Source organism: Nuphar pumila, chromosome 15 (assembly GCF_984573655.1).
Source record: "Nuphar pumila chromosome 15, dmNupPumi1.hap1.1, whole genome shotgun sequence".
NCBI lineage: Eukaryota > Viridiplantae > Streptophyta > Magnoliopsida > Nymphaeales > Nymphaeaceae > Nuphar > Nuphar pumila.
This window is the reverse complement of record NC_143263.1, coordinates 9,153,071-9,175,080: the sequence shown is the minus strand read 5'-3', so window position 1 is coordinate 9,175,080 and position 22,010 is coordinate 9,153,071. Positions and strand designations below refer to the sequence as shown.

Below are 22,010 nucleotides of genomic sequence, written 5' to 3'. Positions count from 1 at the left end.
CCCCATCCCGATACCAGTCTTGCCCCGTCTCCAATTCTTCTTTAGGGATGGCAATGGACTGAGGGAAAATGGGGCCCCACCCCTCCTTGACCTGTTTGGATCGAGGATGAAGGACATGAGGTGAAGATGGAGGTGGGAATGGAGGTTAAATCAAAACCCATGCGGAGATAGAGGCCGGGATGGAGGGCAGTATTTTGAGACAGGTCAGAGGTGGAGACCTTGTCCCCCGCCCCCGCCCCAGTCTACTGCCATCCCTAGATATATTGCCATCTTATGATTCAAACATAAATTATACTTTCATGCCCCTTACTGCTTTAACAGCATATTCATACCCATATATCCACTGAGAATTAGGGGTGGCAATCGGGTCGGGTTGGCGGGTTGGCGTGTCAGCATACCTCAACCCGAACCCGACCTGTTTAATAAACGGGTAACCCGACACGACCCGCCAACCCATTTAATAAATGGGTCGGGTCGGGTAAACGGGTTTTCAGGTTCGCGGGTCCGGATGGCGGGTCGGGTTGGCGGGTTGACGGATTGGGTTGGCAGGTAGGCAGGTTGGCGGGTCGGGTTGACAGGTTGACGGGTCGGGTTGGCGGGTTGACCCACCCGCCTAACCCGTTTATTAAACGGGTCAGCCGGGTTGGCATACCCCCAACCCGAACCCGACCTGTTTAATAAACGGGTTACGCGGGTCGTCCCGTTTATTAAACGGGTTGGCTTAAGCCCAACCCGAACCCGCCTAAGAGGCGGGTTGGCGGGTCGGGTTGGCGGGTCATGTCAGAAATTGCCACCCCTACTGAGAATGACTGAATGAGTCACAGGTGACAAGACTATAATCTGGTTTACCACAGATTAACCCTAACAACTACGTGTCAGGTTTGGTTCAGACCCCGGTGAAACCAGACTTGGATCAGATTTTCAGGTATGGTATCAGGTCTGAACTCGGGTCTACTATAAGAGAAACCATACTCAGACTTGATAAGAATTACATGAAATAAACCTGGACCATACCCAATAAATTAATATTTTTTTTTTATCATTTTTACATTAAAAATTTATAGGTCATAATCAAAACTCGGCCCGGGTCTGGTATAAAATTGCACAAACTATACCTAGGTTCATGTCTTAATCAAACTTTTGGATCCGGACTTAGATCTTAATTGGGTCTTCTTATTTGTCACCATACTCAAACCCTAGGGTTTGGTTTGGGTAGACCTAACCTGTTGACACCGCTACCGACAACTACTAAGAATGGCATAGGCTCATCGATCCTTTTGGATCAAGGACACATTTAATTGATTGGATCAGAATTTGAGTTGTTTTATTTTTATTTTTGTTGAGCTTTTTTGTGGTCTTTTTTCTGTAGCCCAAATCATAATTTATCTGGCAGAGAGAGAGAGAGAGAGAGAGAGAGAGAGAGAGAGAGAGATCAACATTGCGAAAAACAGGTTCATCCAACATTGAACCTGTCAAAAAATACACGCCAAAAAGCCCAGAAAAGAAAGCAAGATACAAAATACATTTGATCGACAATCGTCACCCTGGTTCAGGAGGTGGCGATGGAGGCTGATTGCGCTGAAGCTCAGGAAGGTTGATGCGCAGAATGGCGTACACGTCTGCCAAGATAAGGTTCACTATTTTATTGAAAACCACCAGAATATGCCGGAAGATGGCATTGTTTCGGGTCATCCAAACGGCCCATCAGGATGAGAGAAGCCACATTCGCCAAATAATTCACCATTTGTTGCACTGACGAACAGGTTGAGGACCCCACAACAAGTCGTTTGCAAACGATTCGTGATGTACGCAGACCACAGGCTTATTCCAGGTGACCTTAAAGATGTTTTGAAATACAGTGCACTCCCAAAATAGGTGAAATGCAGATTCTTCGACTGCCTGGCACAACACACATTTACTCGAAAGATGAAATCTGATGGATTTGAGGAAGCTGTCAGTCTGCACCCGATCGTATAGGATGAGTCATGCTAGGAAACGAGATCGAGGAGTCGATCCCTTGCCCCAGATAAGGCTTGCTGGGAACCGGTCCACCCTCGAAGGAAGGAGAGAGAGGTATCATCCTTTAGCGCGGAAAGAGCCGTTCGGAGCAAAGGCGCGTCCTAAGAACTGAGACTGCGAATCAACAAAGCCATTAATAGAAAGAACCGCAAACCAAGCTTGGATCCATGATTGACGAAGCTTTGACATTGATTGCTGACTCACGTGAGTGGACCCAACCAATGATTCCACCCTCCTGTATTTAGCAAGAAGAACGCTGACACACGGGGACCCATGTTGGTGCGCAAGCCAGCTCTACTTCACGGCGAGAATCATACTCCTCAATCTGGGGTCCTTGATTTCCAAACCCCCCTATAAAGAGGAACCCTTAGGGTATCCCACCCTATCAGGTGACGCTTGTTGTTGGAGCCACTTCCAGATCACAGGAAGTTTGTCAAAACCCGAGATAGCTTCTTACTAACCCCTACAGGCATCAGGAACATTGTCATAACAAATTCTGGCATAGCATTTAGGACGTGCTTGATGAGAGTCAATCGACCCGCGATGGAAAGGTAGGAAGCTTGTCAGACCAAAATTTTATTCTGAAACTTTTGCAGAGTTGAGTTCCAAGCTGCCGTTGTGATCCTACTGATCTGAAGCGACAGACTCAGATAAGAAAAGGAGTTTTCCATTACCGTGCATTCAAATATTTGCTGGCCCATGACCAACATTGATGGAAGGGCATTAACCAAGGATAGACAACACTTATCATAGTTCATAGATAAATCTAACACCGACAGAAAAAAAAAGTAGGACAAGCTTGAATCATAACATTTGTTGGATTGAAGTCCTTCCAAAAATAATCATATCATCGGCGTAGGTCAAGATATGACACGAAAACTCTGATATACCGAGTGGCTCAATTAGACCACACTGAGAGAAAAAGAGAGAGAGAGAGAGAGCACCAGCAGCTTTCGAGCCACCAATGAGGAGAGGAGTGAGGAGAGGAGGTGAGTTTGAAGTTCCATTGATTAGACACCACGGTGGTTACCCATGTAGTCAGCTGGGTCCTGTGTCAAGTTGGAAGCTCTGGATAGAATCCCCTTGAGGCATGGGAGCTGCTGTTGCTTTAACAAGGTTGGGATAGCTAAGGCTTCGTGGTCGTATCCTCAACCCGATCCGGAGTTTTACCTTGCAGGGATGCAGACCCGTTAAGTGACCCAGTTCTTGATGAGGGTTTTCCTTTCTCTTAAAAAAAAATATTTCTGACAATCAGCATACTATTCAAGTTTGGCACTGTAGAGAGAGACCCTGATTTTGTTCAAAAATAACTTATAAATAGATTTTTAAATTTTACTCGAAGAAACTGCCCCAGGCATAGAGACCTAGCCGCGCTGGCTGAGCTTGCCGGTCTTTGTCCATGTCGGCATAAAATTCTGAGGGCTCACCCCTCGATCCCTGTGAGTGGCCAAGCTTTGGCTTATGAGGGGGTAACGCACATGGGATTTGAATCTAGACTGCCCGTCTAACAGTCGACGCCCCCATCCCACTACGCCAAACCCCTTGGTCTAACTTATAAATAGATTAATAGTAAAAGAGGGAAGGGAAAGGTAATCTAGTAAATTGACTAATTTAACCATGTTTTGACCATTGGAAGCTTACTGGATTAAAAGGAGGCGTGTGTTGGAGAGTTATTATTTTAACTCAAGCATTTATGTGTAAAATTTAAAAGTTAATCGGGTATCTAAAATTAGGTTAAAAGTTAAGAAGGTATCTGTAAATTTTTTTTTTCTGAAAAATGTACGTATTAAATGACTGTCCAAAATCTGAAGACGTGAAGGGGCCTGCTTATTAATAGCAAAGGTTGGTCCATCCGAAACGGAAATTTCTGGTTTGACTTTGAGAGCCACGCCAGAAAACTTTCTTTCAATTTTTGTCTGATGCGCCCCCATCATCAACGTCGCCAAACTTTTCCTTTCAAACGATACAAAGAGAAAAGGCAGAAATTTTGACGCATATTTGCTCCTGTAGTTGTGCAGGTTTAGTTATTGTTGTTTTTTCTCTCCTTAATCTGCAATACCATCTTGTCCATTTTGAGAATTATGCATTAATCTCAACCTTTTATGTAGAAAATAATGATGGGTATCCCTGTTTTGTTGTGAAATTTGCAGATCTTGAGGATTTGTTTCAAGACAGAGATTAGATGAGTGCCCCAGGAGAGACTCAACTTGCTGACCTCCTTCAATGTATTTTCTGCATTCTCTAGAGTTACCCATTTGATTTTAAGTCTTTGTTTTTTTGTTTCCTCCTTATAATTAGTCGTTGAGGATGTTGACATTGGAAACAAAAAAATCAACAAATTGGAACAAATTATACATGGTTGAGTTGATAATTGCTTTCACGGTGTGGTTTTAGTTGTTCAAGATGCCTGTTTTTGTTAGTTGCCCTGCTCTTGTTTTTTATCACTTGCCTTATACAAGGGATGGTGTTGAATGTGATGGACTGAATTTCATGTCAAGCTAGATAGCTTTGATGCTGGAAATGCAATTCAATTACCATGGTTTTCTGCGCAATGAAATTCGAACTTTTGGCAAACCTACAGTTTGACACGCACGTTGCAATATATTTTTGTTAGTTTTTAATGGATCTGCATACATGTACATAAAGTAGCAGTTCATGAATCGGTTGGAATGAAGGACGTTGAAGTTTAGGTGCTGAGGAGTTTAATTTAAGTCATGTAACTGATGAACATGCAGTGTTGGTAGAAGTTATGTAATTGATGAACACGCAGTGTTGGTAGAATTTGTTTACTGCTAGAGACCAGTGAAAAATATTACAATGCAACGACCATAGTTGCATGCACAATGTGTTGGAACCTTTTAGTCCTTACAGATCACTCTGCTTGTATGTTAGGTTCTCTGGAGATTAATGTAGTCTAAGAAAGAAAAATGTGGTCTTAATAGGATTTGTTCGCCCTAAGAAAAACAGCTGCTAGTCAGACCAACTGCTTAAGAACATAATCATACATTAGATCATTATTCCAATGTTCAGCAGTCTTTCTGTTTTTAGAGTCCTGAAATTGTTTTTCAATTGAAGTTCTGAAGAAGATCGTGCCTACTATTATTGTTCTTTCATTGAAGAGGACATCTCTTTCTATTTAAGAACATGAAATTCTTCTATAAAGGAAAATCCAATGCTTAAACCTTCTTGAGGCTTCTTCCTTTTTGCCTCGTATGACCGAACCATGTCACCTCAATCTCATGTGTTCTAAAGTCTGGGTGAGCTCAGATGATTGTAGTTCTCATTGTATATAAACCAATTCATGCATCAGGAAGATAAGTAGATCCACTGGGAACAATGTGATGTGCTACACATCAATCAAGTTACAAAGTTCAAGCAAAAATCACATGAGATCATCAGAAAAGCACATATTCCACATATCACCCAATATCGTGTATGGAAATATGGTCCGAGTTTGATGTCCTCATATAAGTAGGAGGGCAGCTATGAGTAATGCACCTTCTTTTTTGAAATAAAGGGTTCATGAACACTTCGGTGATTGAAACTTGGATAAAGTTATCTGTACCCTTTTTTGCTTAGGCACCCAGATTTTCTGGCCCATTCATATGTTACCCAAGAACATGAAATGGACAAGTATACCTTTTGGTTGTTTTTACATCTACACAGCATAATATTCGGATTCCAAGATAATTTCAAGATGGTTCTTCCTAACGAGGGATAGAAAAGCTGAGAAGAATTCTAAAATGGTGAAAATAGGAATTGCCATTTAAAAATGAGTGGTTCTGCTAGAGACACGACAATTTCATGTCACCTGCTCAAGAAATCTTGAGACTGTAGCTCACTGCAATATAAGCTCCAAAAAAACCTAGATAACTTTAGTGTCAAATATTATATTGTAATCAAATATGCCTTACTAAAGCCTAGGCATAGTGTGATCTGTCATAAATCAAAACATTAGAAATTTTTGAGCACTTTTGAAAACTCATGTTTCTGATCAATGTGTTTGGAAATTTTAGAACACTTCTGATCAATCCATATGACCATGTCATGGCATGAGAATATGATCTTCAAGAACTAGTTTTGACATGGTCTGAGGAGAGGGAGAAAATGCCGTGGGTAGTGGTGGACATCGGGCTGGGCTAGGTTGGCCTATTTTGAGGCCTGTTCGGCCAGACTCAGAATTGAGCCTGCTGAAAGCCTTACCTGACTCTTGTTGGTTCAGGCTGGGCTCAGGTCTTATCGGGCTGAGTTACAGATCGTCCAGGTTGGGCCTTTCAAACCTGACTGGTAAATGCACCTGGTCTGGCCTTCTATGGCATTTTTTTCTCTTCGAGTTGAACCTGCAGTTAACACTTACCAGGCTTCGGGCTGCACAAGGATGCTCAACCCGGCTTGTCTCGGGTCAGGTACCCAACTACCCATCAGGTCCCTGACCCATGTCCACCCCTTACCTTGTGAAGGGCTTGGGCAGTTCAAGCTTGGCTCGTTTAGGCTCAAACTTGAGTTGTTGCAAGTCAATGAGCTTACACAAGCCAGGATGAGCCGAGCAGCTTTGATTGAGCTCAACTCAATATTGTAAACAAATTGGCTTGAGCTCAGCAGTCAACTCGTTAAGCTTATTTTTAAGAGCATGAACCCACTCTTACAAGATCAAGAGTCGATCGGGTAAAACGTCTTATGTAAAACAATCAGCGTGAAATTGACACCTGTCTTATGTGATGGGACCACTAGTTGCTTTGTACGGAAACAGGATGGATGTTGTATAGTATCCAAATTTATTTTTATGCTTACAAGCAGTCTAAATTTGTCCATAACACATTATTCTATTCTGTTTGGTTCATTTTCTTTCAAAGATCAGTTCAAAATTTTTCTGCTTGATCATATTTCTCCAATCTGAAGATGAGTTTATTGTCCTAACCCTTTTTTTAAACACTTATCTTTGTTGTTTTTGCTGTTTTATTATTATTATTATTTATTTTTTCCTGTATGCTTGGATGCCTCATAGGTTCTTGGCAAACATTGGAAGACCTGTTATCACAACCAGGGAATAGATGTTGTGCAGATTGTGGCTCGCCCAATCCAAAATGGGTGTATGTATCCGAGCATTTGATTTTCTTTCTCATCCTTTGAGATTGGCTTGTTACATGTTCCCATTGTGCTTTCATTAGTTATGCATGTAGTACGGTAAGAACTCAACTGCCTATTTCCAAGCCATTTACACTCACATAATGGCTTTTGTATACTACCCATAAATTTACAGAAATGTTTGGAATTTACCGGGTTTCAGATGCTTGATTGCATGTCTATTATGTTCATGGTGCTTTGCTAAAGTTGCAAAATCTATACACCATTTGCTGGATCATTTACCGTGAAGTTTTTATTTAGAAATGTCGTCCATTCAAAATGATCACCTGTTTGCAATTCCTTGCTATCTAGAGATAATATATACTTCCAGTGATATGGAGCTTCTTCTTCAAGAGAATGTGATGAAAAAGCAAGGTTACTATATCAATATATCTATATTTGTTCCGTTTGATGGTTCCATAAACATTACTGTTCTCTAGCTTCCAAATTCAATTAAACAAGCAATAATCTACTGATGGATGCATTTTATAACTGGAGAAAAAAGTTGTACCATGCGACAATTGAATTTGGCCTTAACCAGTCAAAAGCTGCAGATCATGTGATTTTCGTTTCACTCATTTTGCATATTGTTCATGTTTGGAAGGAACTTTTTTTTCATTACTGGCATCACATTTGAACCTGGAGCATTCTTTTCTCAAGTTTCTAGAGAAAACATTTCCTTGAGGTCAACATATTATTCCATTTTAAAAGAAAAACACAATAAACAAACTAATCAGTTGATCAAACTAAAAAAAAGAACAGGCAGATATAGGAGCCAATGACAACAGGAATAACATAAAAAAAACTGAAAATGCTTGCCACCAGTTGACCGACAACATGCAAATTCCAAGTTGACACTATCAAAGGGATTGCAAATTATATGAATCAAAGTATTCAAATTTACAGAATATATATATATATATATATATATATATATATATATATATATATATATTTCCAAAACAGATGGGACAAGGAGTAGAAGCTTTGATCTCCTCAACCGAGAAACAAAACATTCCTAAAGTGGCAATGTTTAGAGGAATACTTGATCCATCTGCCTACATTATTAATTAGAAAACACCTAAAGGCTTATTATTCATGGAAAGGAAAAAAAATCTCAAAAATTCCTCTGGTACATAACATCTAAGACGTATTATGCAATCTTTGCATCTTCACCTTCATTGTGGGAGTCTTGGGAGTCTTTCAGTTGGCTACATGAATATCATTAAGATTCTGAGCCCAGAAGTTGCCGTGACAAAAGAGCATGACTGTGTGTGTGCGTGTTGTTGTGTGTGAGTGTGTGCACCTTCACATCCATGAGTTACAATAATGTAAGGCATAATTTATACCTTGGAGTAGTTGCTAATACTAATAAATGGTGCTTATGAGTCTCAGGAAAGAGACGTATCTTGACATGTTATGATTCTTTATATGGTGATACATACTTTAGTTGTTTGAACATAGATTCAACTTCCTTTGTTATGCAATTCTTTGCATATTTATCTTTTAGGAAGAGTCCTATCTAACACACTAGAGTGGCTGAATTCAGGTCAGTGAATACAGGGGCATTCATATGCATCAAGTGTTCAGGCGTTCACAGGAGTTTAGGAGCTCATATCTCAAAGGTTTGAATATTATCGTCATTAATTGTTATTAAATTTCATTTGTCTATTACAATCTGTGAGTGATACTACATAAAGAATACACCTTGAGTAACTTAAAGTCCTCGATTCATCAATTATCGTAGTACAAGTACCTTTTCTTTGGTATGAGAATACTGAAGCGTGCAAATAATCCAATTTCCAATGTGGAAATTAGTTCAAGTCTTGTCCTTGGGCTCTGCACAAGCTAAGCTGGAGTCTTGTTCAATCAAGTTCACCCTAAAACAGCATGTACTAAGATTGAGCTCAAATCTACCATTATTCAAAACTTGAATCAATCAAGCTCTATCTATGCTTGATTAAGCTTGAGAGCAGCCGGTAACCAAAAATGGAAATATTTATTATTAGAAGTACTGAAGGAAAAGAACATGCAATTCAAACTTGGGGCCTATTATTGTGAGAAGGATGTTCCATAACAATTAACCTTTATTCTGTTGTAAACTTTTGGAATAGAAAAAATATACATAAAAGAAATTTAAACCCCTCAGAGAACTTTTGGAGCTCTTAATGATCCTGCACTCAACCTCAAGCTTGAGTTTGTTTATTGAAGGAACCCTTAAACTATGTTCAAACTGGGCTCATTTATTAGTTGTGCCTAAGACTCTTGAGAGGCTTGGCTTGTCTGCCACTCCTATCCTCATCAAACACTCAGCATGAGACAAATCATGTTGTGTCATTTTCTGTCAACATTAAACATCTGACTTGCTACTGAACTGATCTTCCACACGAGGACAATTTTTCAGGCTACGGATAGATGGATTTCAGGACATTCTCACACCTCACCATCAGAGGCAGAGAACTCTTCATTTAATTCCTTATCTGTCCCACACCCTAAAGGAAATTGTTGCAATTTTCTATATCTAATGCCTCTAGAGTCTGAGTTTCACAACCATCTATATTTGTCTCATAAGAACAAGCACTAGCATAACTGCACAGGAGAAATTTAATTGGTTAATCTTGCAGGAACTTTGCATGAGAGGTCAGGCACCTTTGATTGATGATAAGAAGGTTACCACATAAAGCTATTTGTGCAGATTTACACATCCAGCTATTTTCACTAACAAGGGGCTTGATTCGGGTGGGTTCCTCATCATTAAAAAAAGAAAAGGGTTGTCCACGAACAACCATTCTGTAGTCTGGCTCTCACTGGAGTGACTGGATCCAACATATGAACCCACAAAAATGCCACTAATATTTGGTTTTTGCTGGACCACACACACATACAACCACACGATATGCATCAATGACACTCTAACTGCTGATTAGGAATTCTGTCTAACCACTCAATCACTTGAGAAACATGCAGACAGTAGCCATGGTACAACCACATTACTTTTGCATATAGCGTCAAAAGTTTTGTTGGACAGCTATGAAATTAGAACAGTTTAGACAAAAAAAAAACTCATCTATGAATTCAGTTTCTCTTTCCCGTATTTGACTTCCAAAGAAGGAAAAAGAAAAACTCTATCCCCGATATTTCTCAAGCCATAAAATAAAATTTTGTAGATGTAGTTCCTTTTGAACCCCTGCAACTCAAGTTTCGCGGTTAGTTTCATTGACATCTTATTAGATTATATGTTCCACAACAAAATATTTATGCTAGCTGCATATTGCTGCCGCATCAGATTGTGTCAGTGAAACTGGATGAATGGACAGATGATCAGGTTGACTTAGTAGCTAGCATGGGTGGAAATATTGCGGTGAATATGAAATATGAAGCCTGTCTCCCAGAAGATCTTACAAAGCCAAGATCAGAAGCTCCAATAAAGGAGCGCACTGATTACATTAGGTGAATTATATCTTTTTTGGCTGACTGGTGCAAGAAATTCACATATGCTGATGCAGACTGCCATTTTTTTCATAAATCAGGAGAAAGTATGAGCTGCAAGAATTTGTAGCCAAGGAATCAGTAAGCTCCTCTGGATCTGGTAACTTTAAAGCTTCACAAAGCACTTATAGTGGCAGAATCTCAGGCTCATCCCAAGACAAGAAACAAGTTGAAAAACACCACAGCAGTCGTTTTCATGGCATTGGTATTAATTTCCGAAATAGCTGGAGAAAAAAAGAATCTGAGCACAAATCCACAAAAAAAAACTCAACGGTATGGTTTTGGCTGTAACTAGGGGTCTGGTCTGGTCGGGTGCATCCAAACATGGCATGATCTGAATTTCTGGGCTCATCTCTGAGTTTAATGTGGTTGACAGGACCCATCTTAGATCTCAGTCTAAGATGGGCCAAAATCATGTCCAAGATATGCCATGCCTGGTTGCACCTCCCCGTGAGATCAGGATTCACACGGTATGCTCAACAAAGCCTACTGGATCAACCAGGTATTGGTCGGTCTACCAACCCGGTATGGTGCTTTAGCTGTAACTGGGCAACACTCAAAAGAAGAAAAAGTAGTTTGACCAGTATAGTGCGCTTGACCCACAACCTTTTGCCCCCTTTTCAATGTTTCTATGATTCTTGAATTAATTTCTGGACATTCTAATCTTAGCTTTTTATCTCTGGTTGCAGATGGGCATGGTTGAATTTGTAGGGCTCATTAAGGTAAATGTTATTCGAGGAACAAACTTGGCTATTCGGGATATGGTGTCTAGTGATCCATATGTCATGTTGACAATGGGAAACCAAGTAAGCCTTTCTATTGAGATAAAATCAACATATCCTCATTTAGTTTACCTGATGAAAATATCTAAGTTATGGACTGCATTCCTTTTTTTCATTTTAGTAAAATATTGTGGACTACATTCCTAAGGCTTTAAATCTTCATAAACTGTCACAGACATTGAAGACACGTGTGATAAAGAGCAGTCTGAACCCAGTTTGGAATGAACAGGTTGTTCTGTCCATACCAGACACTGTTCCACCTCTAAAGTTGGTAAGATGATTCTGGCCAGCTTAAAAATGCTACGAAAAGAATAATAGTACACTATAGATTGCTTATATTGCCTTTTTAGTTAATAACCAAGAAGTAGAACAATACAAATGGTTCTTCTCAGTTTAAACCAGAGCAATATCTTCTCCGTAAGTTTATGCCCAAGACTACCAGTATCTTCCATTTTATTTATGCACTCACATTGCCTTTTTAGTAATATAGCAATATAAGTGGTTTCTTCTCAGTGTAGACTAGACTAGTTAGAAATATTTTATTTGTAAGGTTATGCCCAAGACTACCAGTATCTTCCATTTTATTTATGCCTAAGACAAAATGGTTATGCTTTTATCAGAACTAGGTAGATGTACAATTAACACTATCTGCAAGATGACCACCAATCTATGTTGATATTCTTGTGTTTGATACCTCATCATTTCTGTCATGTCCACATATTATTCTACTTTCCCAAAAGCTGCATTACTTGTAAAAATTGCTGTCATGAAGGATGACGTGGAAATGGTCATTCACTAGAATGAGTTTCTTAAATTTTTTCTTTTTCTTTTTTCCTTTTTTCCTTTTTTCTTTGTATATTAGATGGTAGTTAGGGATTGATGGCATGGAAATGGTCATTCACTTGAATGAGTTTCTCCCTCCCTTAATTCCCCCTCCCCTTATTTTTTGTATATTAGTTAATAGTTATGGGTTTTTATTGTGTCTGCTTTTGTGGAGTATGAGGAACATGACGCTTTTGGGTCATGGGGATGAAAGCTTTTAGGATTTGGAAATAGGAGGACAGTACCTAGCTTCAGGTTTTAGTTGAGATGGATGCTGATAGAACCATATGTTCATCGTCTTATAGAACAGTACCTTCCAAGCTCCTGCTACTCGATTGGCATGTCTAGTACTGCAAGAGAATTTGCTTTTAGATGATAACTTTACAGTAGAAAGATCTAACCTTTGGTACTGTCGATAGAAGATTTAAACAATCTATGAGGGTTACAAGTCACTTGGTATATCTTCACCTTTTGCACTAATATCATCTTCAAAGATTCATAACTTGTGTCCCTATTTCTTTCTGTTTTGTATAAGCATACAGACAGCTGTTAAGACACAAACTGGACGAGTTTTAACAAAATTGGTAAGTTAACTGATTGGATTTTGTTTACTTGGAAAAATCAAACCACTCTCATAAACAGGGAGGAATTTGTACTCTGGGGAAAAATCATAATATTCTATGACTATGACAAGTTTATGTTGGTATATCTTCACTTTTTGTGCTAATATCAGCTTGGAAGATTCATCAATTCTCTTTTTTTTTTCTGCTTTTATGCTTAAGCAAGCATACAGCATCACTTATGAAGACATGTAGACTGGACAAGCGTACAAACGTCCAATGAATTTGACAAACTTATTGTAACTTAATGAATTTCTTGGAAAGAACCAAAAACGATGAGCCAATTTGCATCCATATCGCTTGCATGAACATCTGAGGAAAAAATTATAGAAGATAAAGAATTACATAGGGAGCAGTGAGCACCACGATGTCCTTATCAAACTCTTTTTCTATCCTTTGTGCTTTTAGCAATGTTAATATTCATTTAGCCTTTTTATCCCTTGGCCATCTTTCTCTTGTTTTAAACAATGCCCAAATCACCTTTCCTTCATTAAAAATGTCTGTCTGTCAAACTTCTAACACTCTTACAAGTACATGGCTTCCTAGAATAAAAATCAAATCAAAGTCAAAGCGAAAGGTTCTGGTGATCTATTCCTTGGATTCGGCTTAAAATACAGATCAGTCAACAGGAACCTAGCATGAAAACAATGGCCTTGCTTTCTTTCATGGCAGGCAAAACCTTGGGACGAAGTCGAGTGCGGGAATGAAAGGCCAACATGACCCTAAGCATCTGGACATGTTTCCTCGTTGGCAAAGTTCAAAGTCCTTACAGTTGTGTTCTTTATTATGTTACACGTACAGAGGATTTCACCAAACTCCTTTTATTTAACTATTAACAAGACACCTTAAAGACCCAAACTTCTGTAAAAAATAGAACATGACCTGCTAGACTCATGGGGTCTCTTTGATTGATGTGCTGAAGCTACTTCCAACTCTACCAAGAGAATGATATAGCCATGTATACCCTGATTTTACTAATATTGAATTAAGAATTTAGATGTTGATTAGTTTTGAGTCTGAACTGTACTTGATTTAAACTTGGAAAATGCTGCCTTCTGAAAACTGACTAAAACATGTGCTTCTGCTTGCAGCAAGTATATGACAAGGATACTTTCAGCACAGATGATCGTATGGGAGAAGCAGAAGTGGACATTCAACCACTGGTTGCTGCTGCCGTAGCACATGAGAACTCAGGTGTAACAGAACTGATGCAACTTGGGAAATGGAGGGTCGGTGAAGACAATAGTCTTGTAAAAGACAGTGAGATAACATTAGTAGATGGAAAGGTGAAGCAGGAAATAACTCTAAAGCTTAAGAATGTAGAGCGAGGGGAGTTAGAAATTGAACTTGAGTGTGTTCCACTCATCCAATAGTACAATTTCCCTTCAAAGAAAAAGAAAATATTTAAATTGATCAGCTTCAGACGGTTTTACATAAGTTTAGTAACCCTGCAGTTCCGGCTATTGATTTTCTGTGCCTGATGGTGACACCCTAACGGTTGTGCCTGGTCACAACCACTTACCTAGATAAAAGGGCTAAATTGGTATGGCTTGCTAATTCTCCCTATGCAATTCCCTATCTTATCCTACATGTCCAGATAATAGGGGACATTCCAACACACCCCAAAGAAGATAGAGTTATTTGGTCCAGCGTCATTAGGCCAAAGATGGTGGCAATTGTCTCAACCATAAATTGAAGAATTGAACCGTGGATATACAAATTACAGTTCAATCACCATTCACCACCATCCTTATCTGATATATGCAAAATGTGCACCACAATAGATCCTCACCATCGCATCGTCAACTCAAAGAAGGAATCAATTAAGAACAGAACGAAAATACTGAAAAAATTCACCATCTCTCACCATATTCAATCCATAAATAGAAATCTGAACTTTATTACATTAGAGAAAGAACCCCGTAACAAGAATTACGTAACACAAACCCAACGGAAATTTTTACATTCGAGCCAACCCCAATTTCAATTCGAATACCACTCTTTGAATTCGAACCCGAAAATTATCAAGTATACAATTATGCACAGAAACAACAAAGAAAAACTGCATACCCATCTTTCCTTTCCGATCATTTCGCTGCCACCATCATCACCATCTTCATCATCATTGTAGCATTCAACATTTTGTTCATTCTTGAAGTCAGTAAGAACACATTGGGCACCTGATCAATCCGTTTTCGTTGCACTCCAAGCACCGTCTCAGCACACACCCATCATCTTCCTCATAAACCTTCCTGCTGCCATGGCAATTCTCGCAGGGCACGAACCTCGCATCGCCGCACATCCCGCAGACGTCCCCAATCTCTCGCACCGGAAAATCCTGCAGGATCTTCCCCAATTCTCCGATCTCGTGAAGATGCCTCACCTCCTCCACTCCCCCAACACACCTTCCCTCGACGAACACTTGCGGGAGCGCAACGCTGCCGCCAAACGCGTTTTGCAACTCCTTCCGGTATGCCGAATCCATCGAAACGTCCCGCTCGTCCACACAAACCCTAAACCCCCTGAGAATCGAAAGTACCGTGCAGCAATCCTCGTACGTCTTCCTGATCCCCCGAAGGCTCGTGAAATACACCACGATCTTCCCCTCGCCCCCCTGAGGCGGCGACGGTGGCGCCTTATCAACCGGCAAGACCTTCGAGCTGGGGATCGCCGCGACCGCCGGCTTCATCTGGCTGGAGTCTTTGAAACCCACGTCGGTCTTCACCGTCGCTTGCCTGAAACTCGAGACGACGGTAGCCTCCGGGCTTGTGGATTCATCGGAAAGATGCATCCAGAGCGGCTTGGGACAGCCAGCCGCTTGACTCTTATCGACAACGCTGCTGATATCATGATGGAGACTGACAGACCGGCCGAGGGATTTCTTCTCGACCACATCGCTCGAGACCGAATCAGGCAAATCATCGAGATCCTGCATGAGCTCCCGGGCGTCGATGTTCTCCGGCAGCGAGGCGGCGTCAGCGTCGGCCGGCGAGTCGAGGACGAGGGAGCCGTATGTGGAGGAGGTGAGGGCGACGACGTGGTAGGAGTCGCCCTTCCTCTGCGGTGGGTGGTGGACAGCCAGAGGGAGGGAATGCGCCCGCGAGAAGGGAGGGAGGGGGAGGCCTTGCTGTTGTTGCTGTTGGTAATGGGGGTGGTGGGATTCGAACTCGTGACCTGGCTCGGTTGTCGTCGCACCTATGAAGCGGGATTCCCTGGAGGTGGTGCACCCCATTTCTGTACTTTTTGAGCCTCCTCTGGCTCTGAGTTGCTCTCTTCTTCACGCTTTTTCTTCTGGTTCTTCTGTAGCCTTGTGGGACAATACAAATGTGAGGGGATTATGGGTGAAATTAGAGTTAAGAGTTTTTTGGTGTGTGGGGATCTTGCATTTGCAGGGAAAAGATTGGCTGCAGTGGTTTGATTTGAGAATGGAAGATCAGCAAGAAGTTTCTCTCACTACAGGCCACACTCTCTCTCTCTCTAAAAAGGATGCCTTTCCTGATAGTGGTGAATACAGTTTCTTTCACTAGTTGTCACTTTCTCTCTCTAGAATCAGTAACTCTTTTTCTACAAAGAAACTTTTGCTGGTTAGTTTCTCTCTCTAAAATCACACGCACAACCACAATCTTTCTCTCTCAGAAACGTTGGATTTGAATGAGGAAAGTTTGTTGGGAATGATGACAACTTTTGATTAATTTAATGGATGATACTAACAGAAAACTAAACAAAGTGAGGTTGTTGAAATGATTAAATTGCCGTTCTGTGTCTTTGTGTACCAAACCAAACTGGGAAATTCCTATCTGATAGAATTTGCATCTTATATCAGATTTGGTAAAAGCAAGTCTTGAGTTAATAATAAAATTGAAATTAGCTTTGAGATTTTATTTGTGAGTATCTGAATATGAATATACATAAAAAGCTGATTCTATCATTTTCCATCCAAATCCAAATAGGACTTTCAAATATTCAATTGGACCAGATCTAGTAAAAATAGTAAACCTACTCAGATCCTTTTACATTCTTCGGTTGGGTCATGAATGTGAATTCGGATTTTGCAAGCAAATACGCTCGATCTACCTTAAAATGAGGATTTGAGATTCATATCCATGGATCTCTAACCCAATGGAAGAAAGGAAGTCATGCAAGAGGTGCATGAATCTCAAATTACACTTTTGAGATCCAATCTTTCAAATCCACATAAGAGGCCAACAAGGGTTATGCTCAGCTGGTAGGGGTGACTTGTGAATGTCACCAAGTTGACCGACGTCACAAGTTTGAAACCCAAAAGAGCATCCCTTACTGCAAGGCTTCGTGGGTGTACTTCCCGGTCAGTAGGGAGACTTTGAGGTTTCACCAACCCGAGGCCAGCCAATCTGCAGTCAGTGATGAAAGGTTTTTTTCTTAGCTTATCCTAAAAATACACACACATAAGAGAGCCACTTGAGTTTAGAACTAAGTGGGTACTTTTGGCCTAATGTCGGTCACAAAAATAGAAACCCACATCACAAAAAAATGATATGGGATTCTATTTCTGTGACACGACAAAATCCAAACCTGAATCCGAATCTAGTTATTAGTTATGTGGGCAGGTCCAGGTCAACCCTCACCCGACCCATTGACAGCCCTAGATACACTATTGGGTCCTTGTTTGGGTGGAACAACATGACACCCAGACAACTGCCATGTGTTATGCCATGATACATCCATCAATATTGCGACACACCATGACACGTTCAACAAATTTTTTTTCAACAAATTGTTTTTTTAGACAGAGAAAGGTGGGGTTAGGCAGACCACTACCAGTTACAGAAGTATACCATAGGGATTTGAACTTGCAACTTCCCAACACAAGGTGACATGCACTAACTGCTCCTGCCACACAAGGGGAGCCCCCCATTGGTTTTTCCAACAAATTGTTGCTAAAAAAAACGTGTATCTTTGTGTCCGACTTCTAACTGCACTAGGAACTCGGTTGGGAAGGGATGTGAACGGATAGGATTTGCATCCCATCTAATCAAATATGATTTTCATCAATCAAACTTGGTAAAGCAAGTTCAATTCGATTAATAATACGATTCGAATTAGCTTTAAGTTTGAAATTTGATAAATATCTATGGGAACACATGTAAAAAAAAACCTAATTCGATCATATACCATTTCCCTCCAAATTGAAATTTGACTTTGAATCTGATTAGCCAATGTTTGATTGGATCCTTTTGCATCCTCAAGTTGGGTCATGAGTGTGGGTTCAGATTTTGCAAGAATGTAGTCTTGAATGCCTTGCATTTCAATTACATAGATCAACCTTAAAATGAGAATTTGAGATTCATTTTCCAATATAAATCCATGAATCTCTGACCCAATGGAAGAAGGGAGGTCAAGCTAGAGATACATGAATATAAAATTAGCTTTTGTGATCCTAACATTTAAATGCACATAAAAGGCCCACAAGAGCTCCTGCTCCATCTGGTAGGTGTGATGTGTGAATGTCACCAAGTTGACAGGAAGTCAAGTTTGAAACCCACAAGTGGTATCCCTTGCTGCAAGGTAGAAGCAGAGTGTACTCTCACTTGGGTAGGAGAGACCTCAAAAGGTTTTACAAACAGAAGGCCAGCCAATGTGCGGTCCCTGTTGGATGAGTTTTTTTTCTTTTTCTTTTCTTTTCTTTTATATTATATTGATTATTGTTCCCAATTCATATTCATCACCAGTTAATTTTTTTTTGAAACCCAAACCAAAATAAGGATCCTAAAAAGAAAGAACATTCTTTTTTATTATTCTTGCTCTTACTCGCATATTTTAAATTTAACCCAAGGAGTTACAATTGAATTGGTCAAATGATATAATTAATTAATCAAATTATTGGTTAATAAAAGTATGTAAAATATAAAAATGGGTCAAAGTGGATTGACCCATGCTAGCACTTTCATGTAATAACTCTACAGAAATAGCTTTGATTGCCCAATAATCAATTTGGTACCAAAGTAAAGAATAACCAGTTACACCATAGGATGCAGTCAATACAGCCAGAACTACAACCCTAACCTTGTCAAAAAACAAAGCACATAAGAGAACCACTTGAGTTTGACCTGGGAAGGCAGAATCCTGTCCAGGTAGTACATTGTTTTTACCGGTTCTAGATTAGTGTGGTGTTGGAAAAAGGTTTCCACGCAATTAACTTTTCCCATGTAAAGTTATGAAAAGGGTAGTTGGAAAAAGTTTTCTTTGGATCCGAGTACAGTTTATCCTGTCTCGCAACATGACACGTGGACAACTGCCATGTGATATACCATGATACATCCAACAATATTGTGACACACCATGATACATTCAACAATTTTGTTTCTAAAAAAATAATTGACCAATACTTCCTAATAATATATATTTTATGTAAAAAATGAAAAATCGTACTCATTTTCATGACACGTATCAGTGTCCCTACCACATAAGGGTGCCTTTGATTTGCGAACAAGGGAGGACAAGGACACGCACAAGGTGTCCAGTTCTATCCTGTCTGCAGACAGCACTACAAGGTCAAAAAACACGTATTTATTTATTCATTCATTTATTTTTAAATTGTCCTGTCTGGTCATGTCCTCCTCTGTTCCAGGGTGAGGGTAGAACACTTTGGGACAGCAAAACGCTAACTGCTGGATGCACTGTCCTGCCATCCCCACGTCCTGTGTTGGCATGGGCTTGAGGATGAACGTGGGCTCCACGCGGCAGGCGTCCCACAAACAGAGCGAGACAGCGATTCAAATGGCCCCTTAAGGTTAGTGCACGTCACCTTGTGTTGGGAGGTTGCAAGTTCGAATCACAATGGTATGGTTGTATAACTGGTAAGAGTCTGCTTAACCTCAGCTTTCTCTGTCGAAGAAAAAAAAAATGGTTCCAAAAGCAAATTTTGAAACAATTTGTGCAATTGAATTTTAAAGATCAAATCATAGTTACCGAAAGCTTCTTGTTTATATGGGAAAAGTCATTTTTTTGGAAGCTGGCTTCAAAAGTGGGAAACTCCTCTCTTTCCACAAAGGAGAAGTTTTAGAAAATCAGCTTCTAAAATATAATTCCTTTTAGTAGGAAGCCTGCTCCTCTTCGTTTCCCAAATTGATTCCCTTATGCTTCCTTAAAGTTTCTCTTTCTTCCTGTCATTCCCACTCACTTCCTACGTATTTTATATTATAAAATTATATTTATTTTGTGTCGGGACGTTGCAAGTTCGAATCTCAATGGTATATGGTTGTATAACTGGTAGGGGTCTGCCTAGCCCCAGCTTTCTCTGTCTTTGTAGTGAAAGTGCGGATAAAGTCATGTCTCCCCGGCGATAAGGCGATGGGGTCCCTTTATGCCTCAGCCGTCCATTTTTTGGAAAGGTTGATGCTGTTCATCCCAAGCATCAACGGTGCTCAACATTTTTGTGGGGCCCATATGAAACATAAGTTATTAACCAATAGTCGGTTGATGCAATTTATCATCATAGATGAACGGCATCAAAGGGACCCCTGACCTGATCCGCTTTATGGTGAAACCCCCTTGTTTACACACCGTAGAACATGCTAGCTGGATAAGTAAAGCCCTACTGCCCAAATTCAACTCATGGTGACAGATTTCATCAAATTTTTTTTTTTTGATTTATAACCCGAAGAAACCGCACCGGGCACGAAGACCTGGTCGCGCTGGCTCAGGGTGCCATACTCATCGTGCCGGCAGCGTAAAACTCCAGGAAAAAATTGTGATCTGCCACATTTTCAATGCTCAGCTATTGCAATATTTAAGTTTTTTTGTCTGCAAACTCTCTTAAATCAGATTACAACAACAACAACAACTACGCCTTCATCCCAAAACAATTGGGGTCAGCGATATGAACTCTCTTAAATCAGATTGAATATTTTATTTTCATTTTCATCATTAGTATCTGTTACATTTTTTTTAATTCGTTTAAATTGTTGAGCTTTCCTAAAAAAAGTAAAGTAAAATAATTGTCTTTTTGAACTTTTTGTTTTTCACTTGAATCTTATTGGGGATTATTCCACAATCTTGCAGTTATTATGATGTGAACCAATCATGGAAAATGCATTCACAGCCCTTTGCTCAAAATCTATTCTTTCATTAAATGCAATCAATTCAAGTTACATTATGGATCTGGACCTTGCAGCCTACCATTACTCACATAGATGCTGTGGTCAATGCTAGGTTTTTTTCATACACTTCAAGAAGGAAAAAGAAATGAACAAGGTCAGCTACTCTCTAGGGTTCATTGGGCTCTAAGTCAATCAATAAGTTTAGAACTTTTCATGGTATATAAGCATCTTCAGGTTGCTATTCTTTTGAGACTTGGTTCGGCCATGGTTAAATCATTCAGGTGAACGAGGTGCAACTCATAGTCACAAAAATCTCTAATTTTATGTTTTCAAGTGATGATATTATTGCTCAGAAAGGGGGGGTTGGCGTAGTGGGGTGGGGCTTTGACTGCTAGACGAGCAGCATAGGCTTGGGGGCAGGAGTCCTAGCCTTGGAGTTTTAAGCAACTGAAATGATGACTGTAGGTATGGCAGGCTGAGTCAGCACGATCTGGTCTTTGTGCCGAGTGTGGTTTCTTCATGTTCTAAATTAAAAAAAGTGATGATATTATTCCAAGAAAGCATGATATTTTCAAAATACTACTTATTTAAAAATATTGTGTTCTTAACTTAATACTGATAAACACTTTTTGCCCCCTTTTTTATATTATTTGTATTTTATTTATATCTATATATACATATCACTACAAGAAAAACCTTATTTAGCAACGGACATTTGCGACAGAACAAAATTGTCGTAAAGTATCGTCGGGATTAGCGAGAGAATGATATTCGTCGCTAAAATATCATTTATTTTTTATTTTAGCGACAAAAAATATTCTATCGCTAATTCATCGCAATGTTGCGACAGATTAACAATGAATTTTATTTCGTCGCCATATCCATTACAGCTTAGCGATGGATCAACGTCAAACCTATTTCATCGCTAAGTCATTGCTCGTTGAGTCGTCGCCAAATAGCGACGACTTAGCGACAGAATTTGGCCATCGTGAATCCGTCGCGAATTTTCTTGTAAATCCCTAATTTTTTCTCCTTTCTTTCTCTTTTTTGTTTCCTCTCCGTTGCGTCTCCCGATC

General features: G+C 40.0%; 2 protein-coding genes across 2 annotated transcripts; one reads left to right on the top strand and one right to left on the bottom strand.

Annotated features, from left to right (window-relative positions):
- The first annotated feature begins 3,942 nt into the window (after positions 1-3,942).
- On the top strand, positions 3,943-14,269 carry LOC149814403 (putative ADP-ribosylation factor GTPase-activating protein AGD11). The gene is made up of 9 exons (XM_089989792.1): positions 3,943-4,037; positions 4,170-4,244; positions 7,025-7,109; positions 8,693-8,768; positions 10,430-10,593; positions 10,674-10,905; positions 11,322-11,438; positions 11,590-11,685; positions 13,948-14,269. Exons 2-9 carry the CDS (start codon positions 4,202-4,204, stop codon positions 14,227-14,229), a joined length of 1,095 nt encoding a protein of 364 aa, XP_089845918.1. The 5' UTR covers positions 3,943-4,037; positions 4,170-4,201; the 3' UTR covers positions 14,230-14,269.
- Positions 14,270-14,756: 487 nt separating this feature from the next.
- Positions 14,757-16,228, bottom strand: LOC149814402 (uncharacterized protein At5g39865-like). Its single transcript, XM_089989901.1, has one exon. The coding sequence runs from the start codon at positions 16,086-16,088 to the stop codon at positions 15,015-15,017; it is 1,074 nt and encodes a 357-aa protein (XP_089846027.1). The 5' UTR covers positions 16,089-16,228; the 3' UTR covers positions 14,757-15,014.
- Positions 16,229-22,010: the final 5,782 nt, after the last annotated feature.

What these genes read in the sequence shown, in the direction of transcription:
- LOC149814403 (XM_089989792.1), top strand. Translation starts at nt 4,202, where the DNA reads ATGAGTGCCCCAGGAGAGACTCAACTTGCTGACCTCCTTCAAT. An exon ending in TAGGAGCTCATATCTCAAAG is followed by an intron (nt 8,769 to 10,429) that starts GTTTGAATATTA and finishes CTGCCGCATCAG; the next exon opens with ATTGTGTCAGTGAAACTGGA. An exon ending in TGTTGACAATGGGAAACCAA is followed by an intron (nt 11,439 to 11,589) that starts GTAAGCCTTTCT and finishes AAACTGTCACAG; the next exon opens with ACATTGAAGACACGTGTGAT.
- LOC149814402 (XM_089989901.1), bottom strand. Translation starts at nt 16,088, where the DNA reads ATGGGGTGCACCACCTCCAGGGAATCCCGCTTCATAGGTGCGACGACA.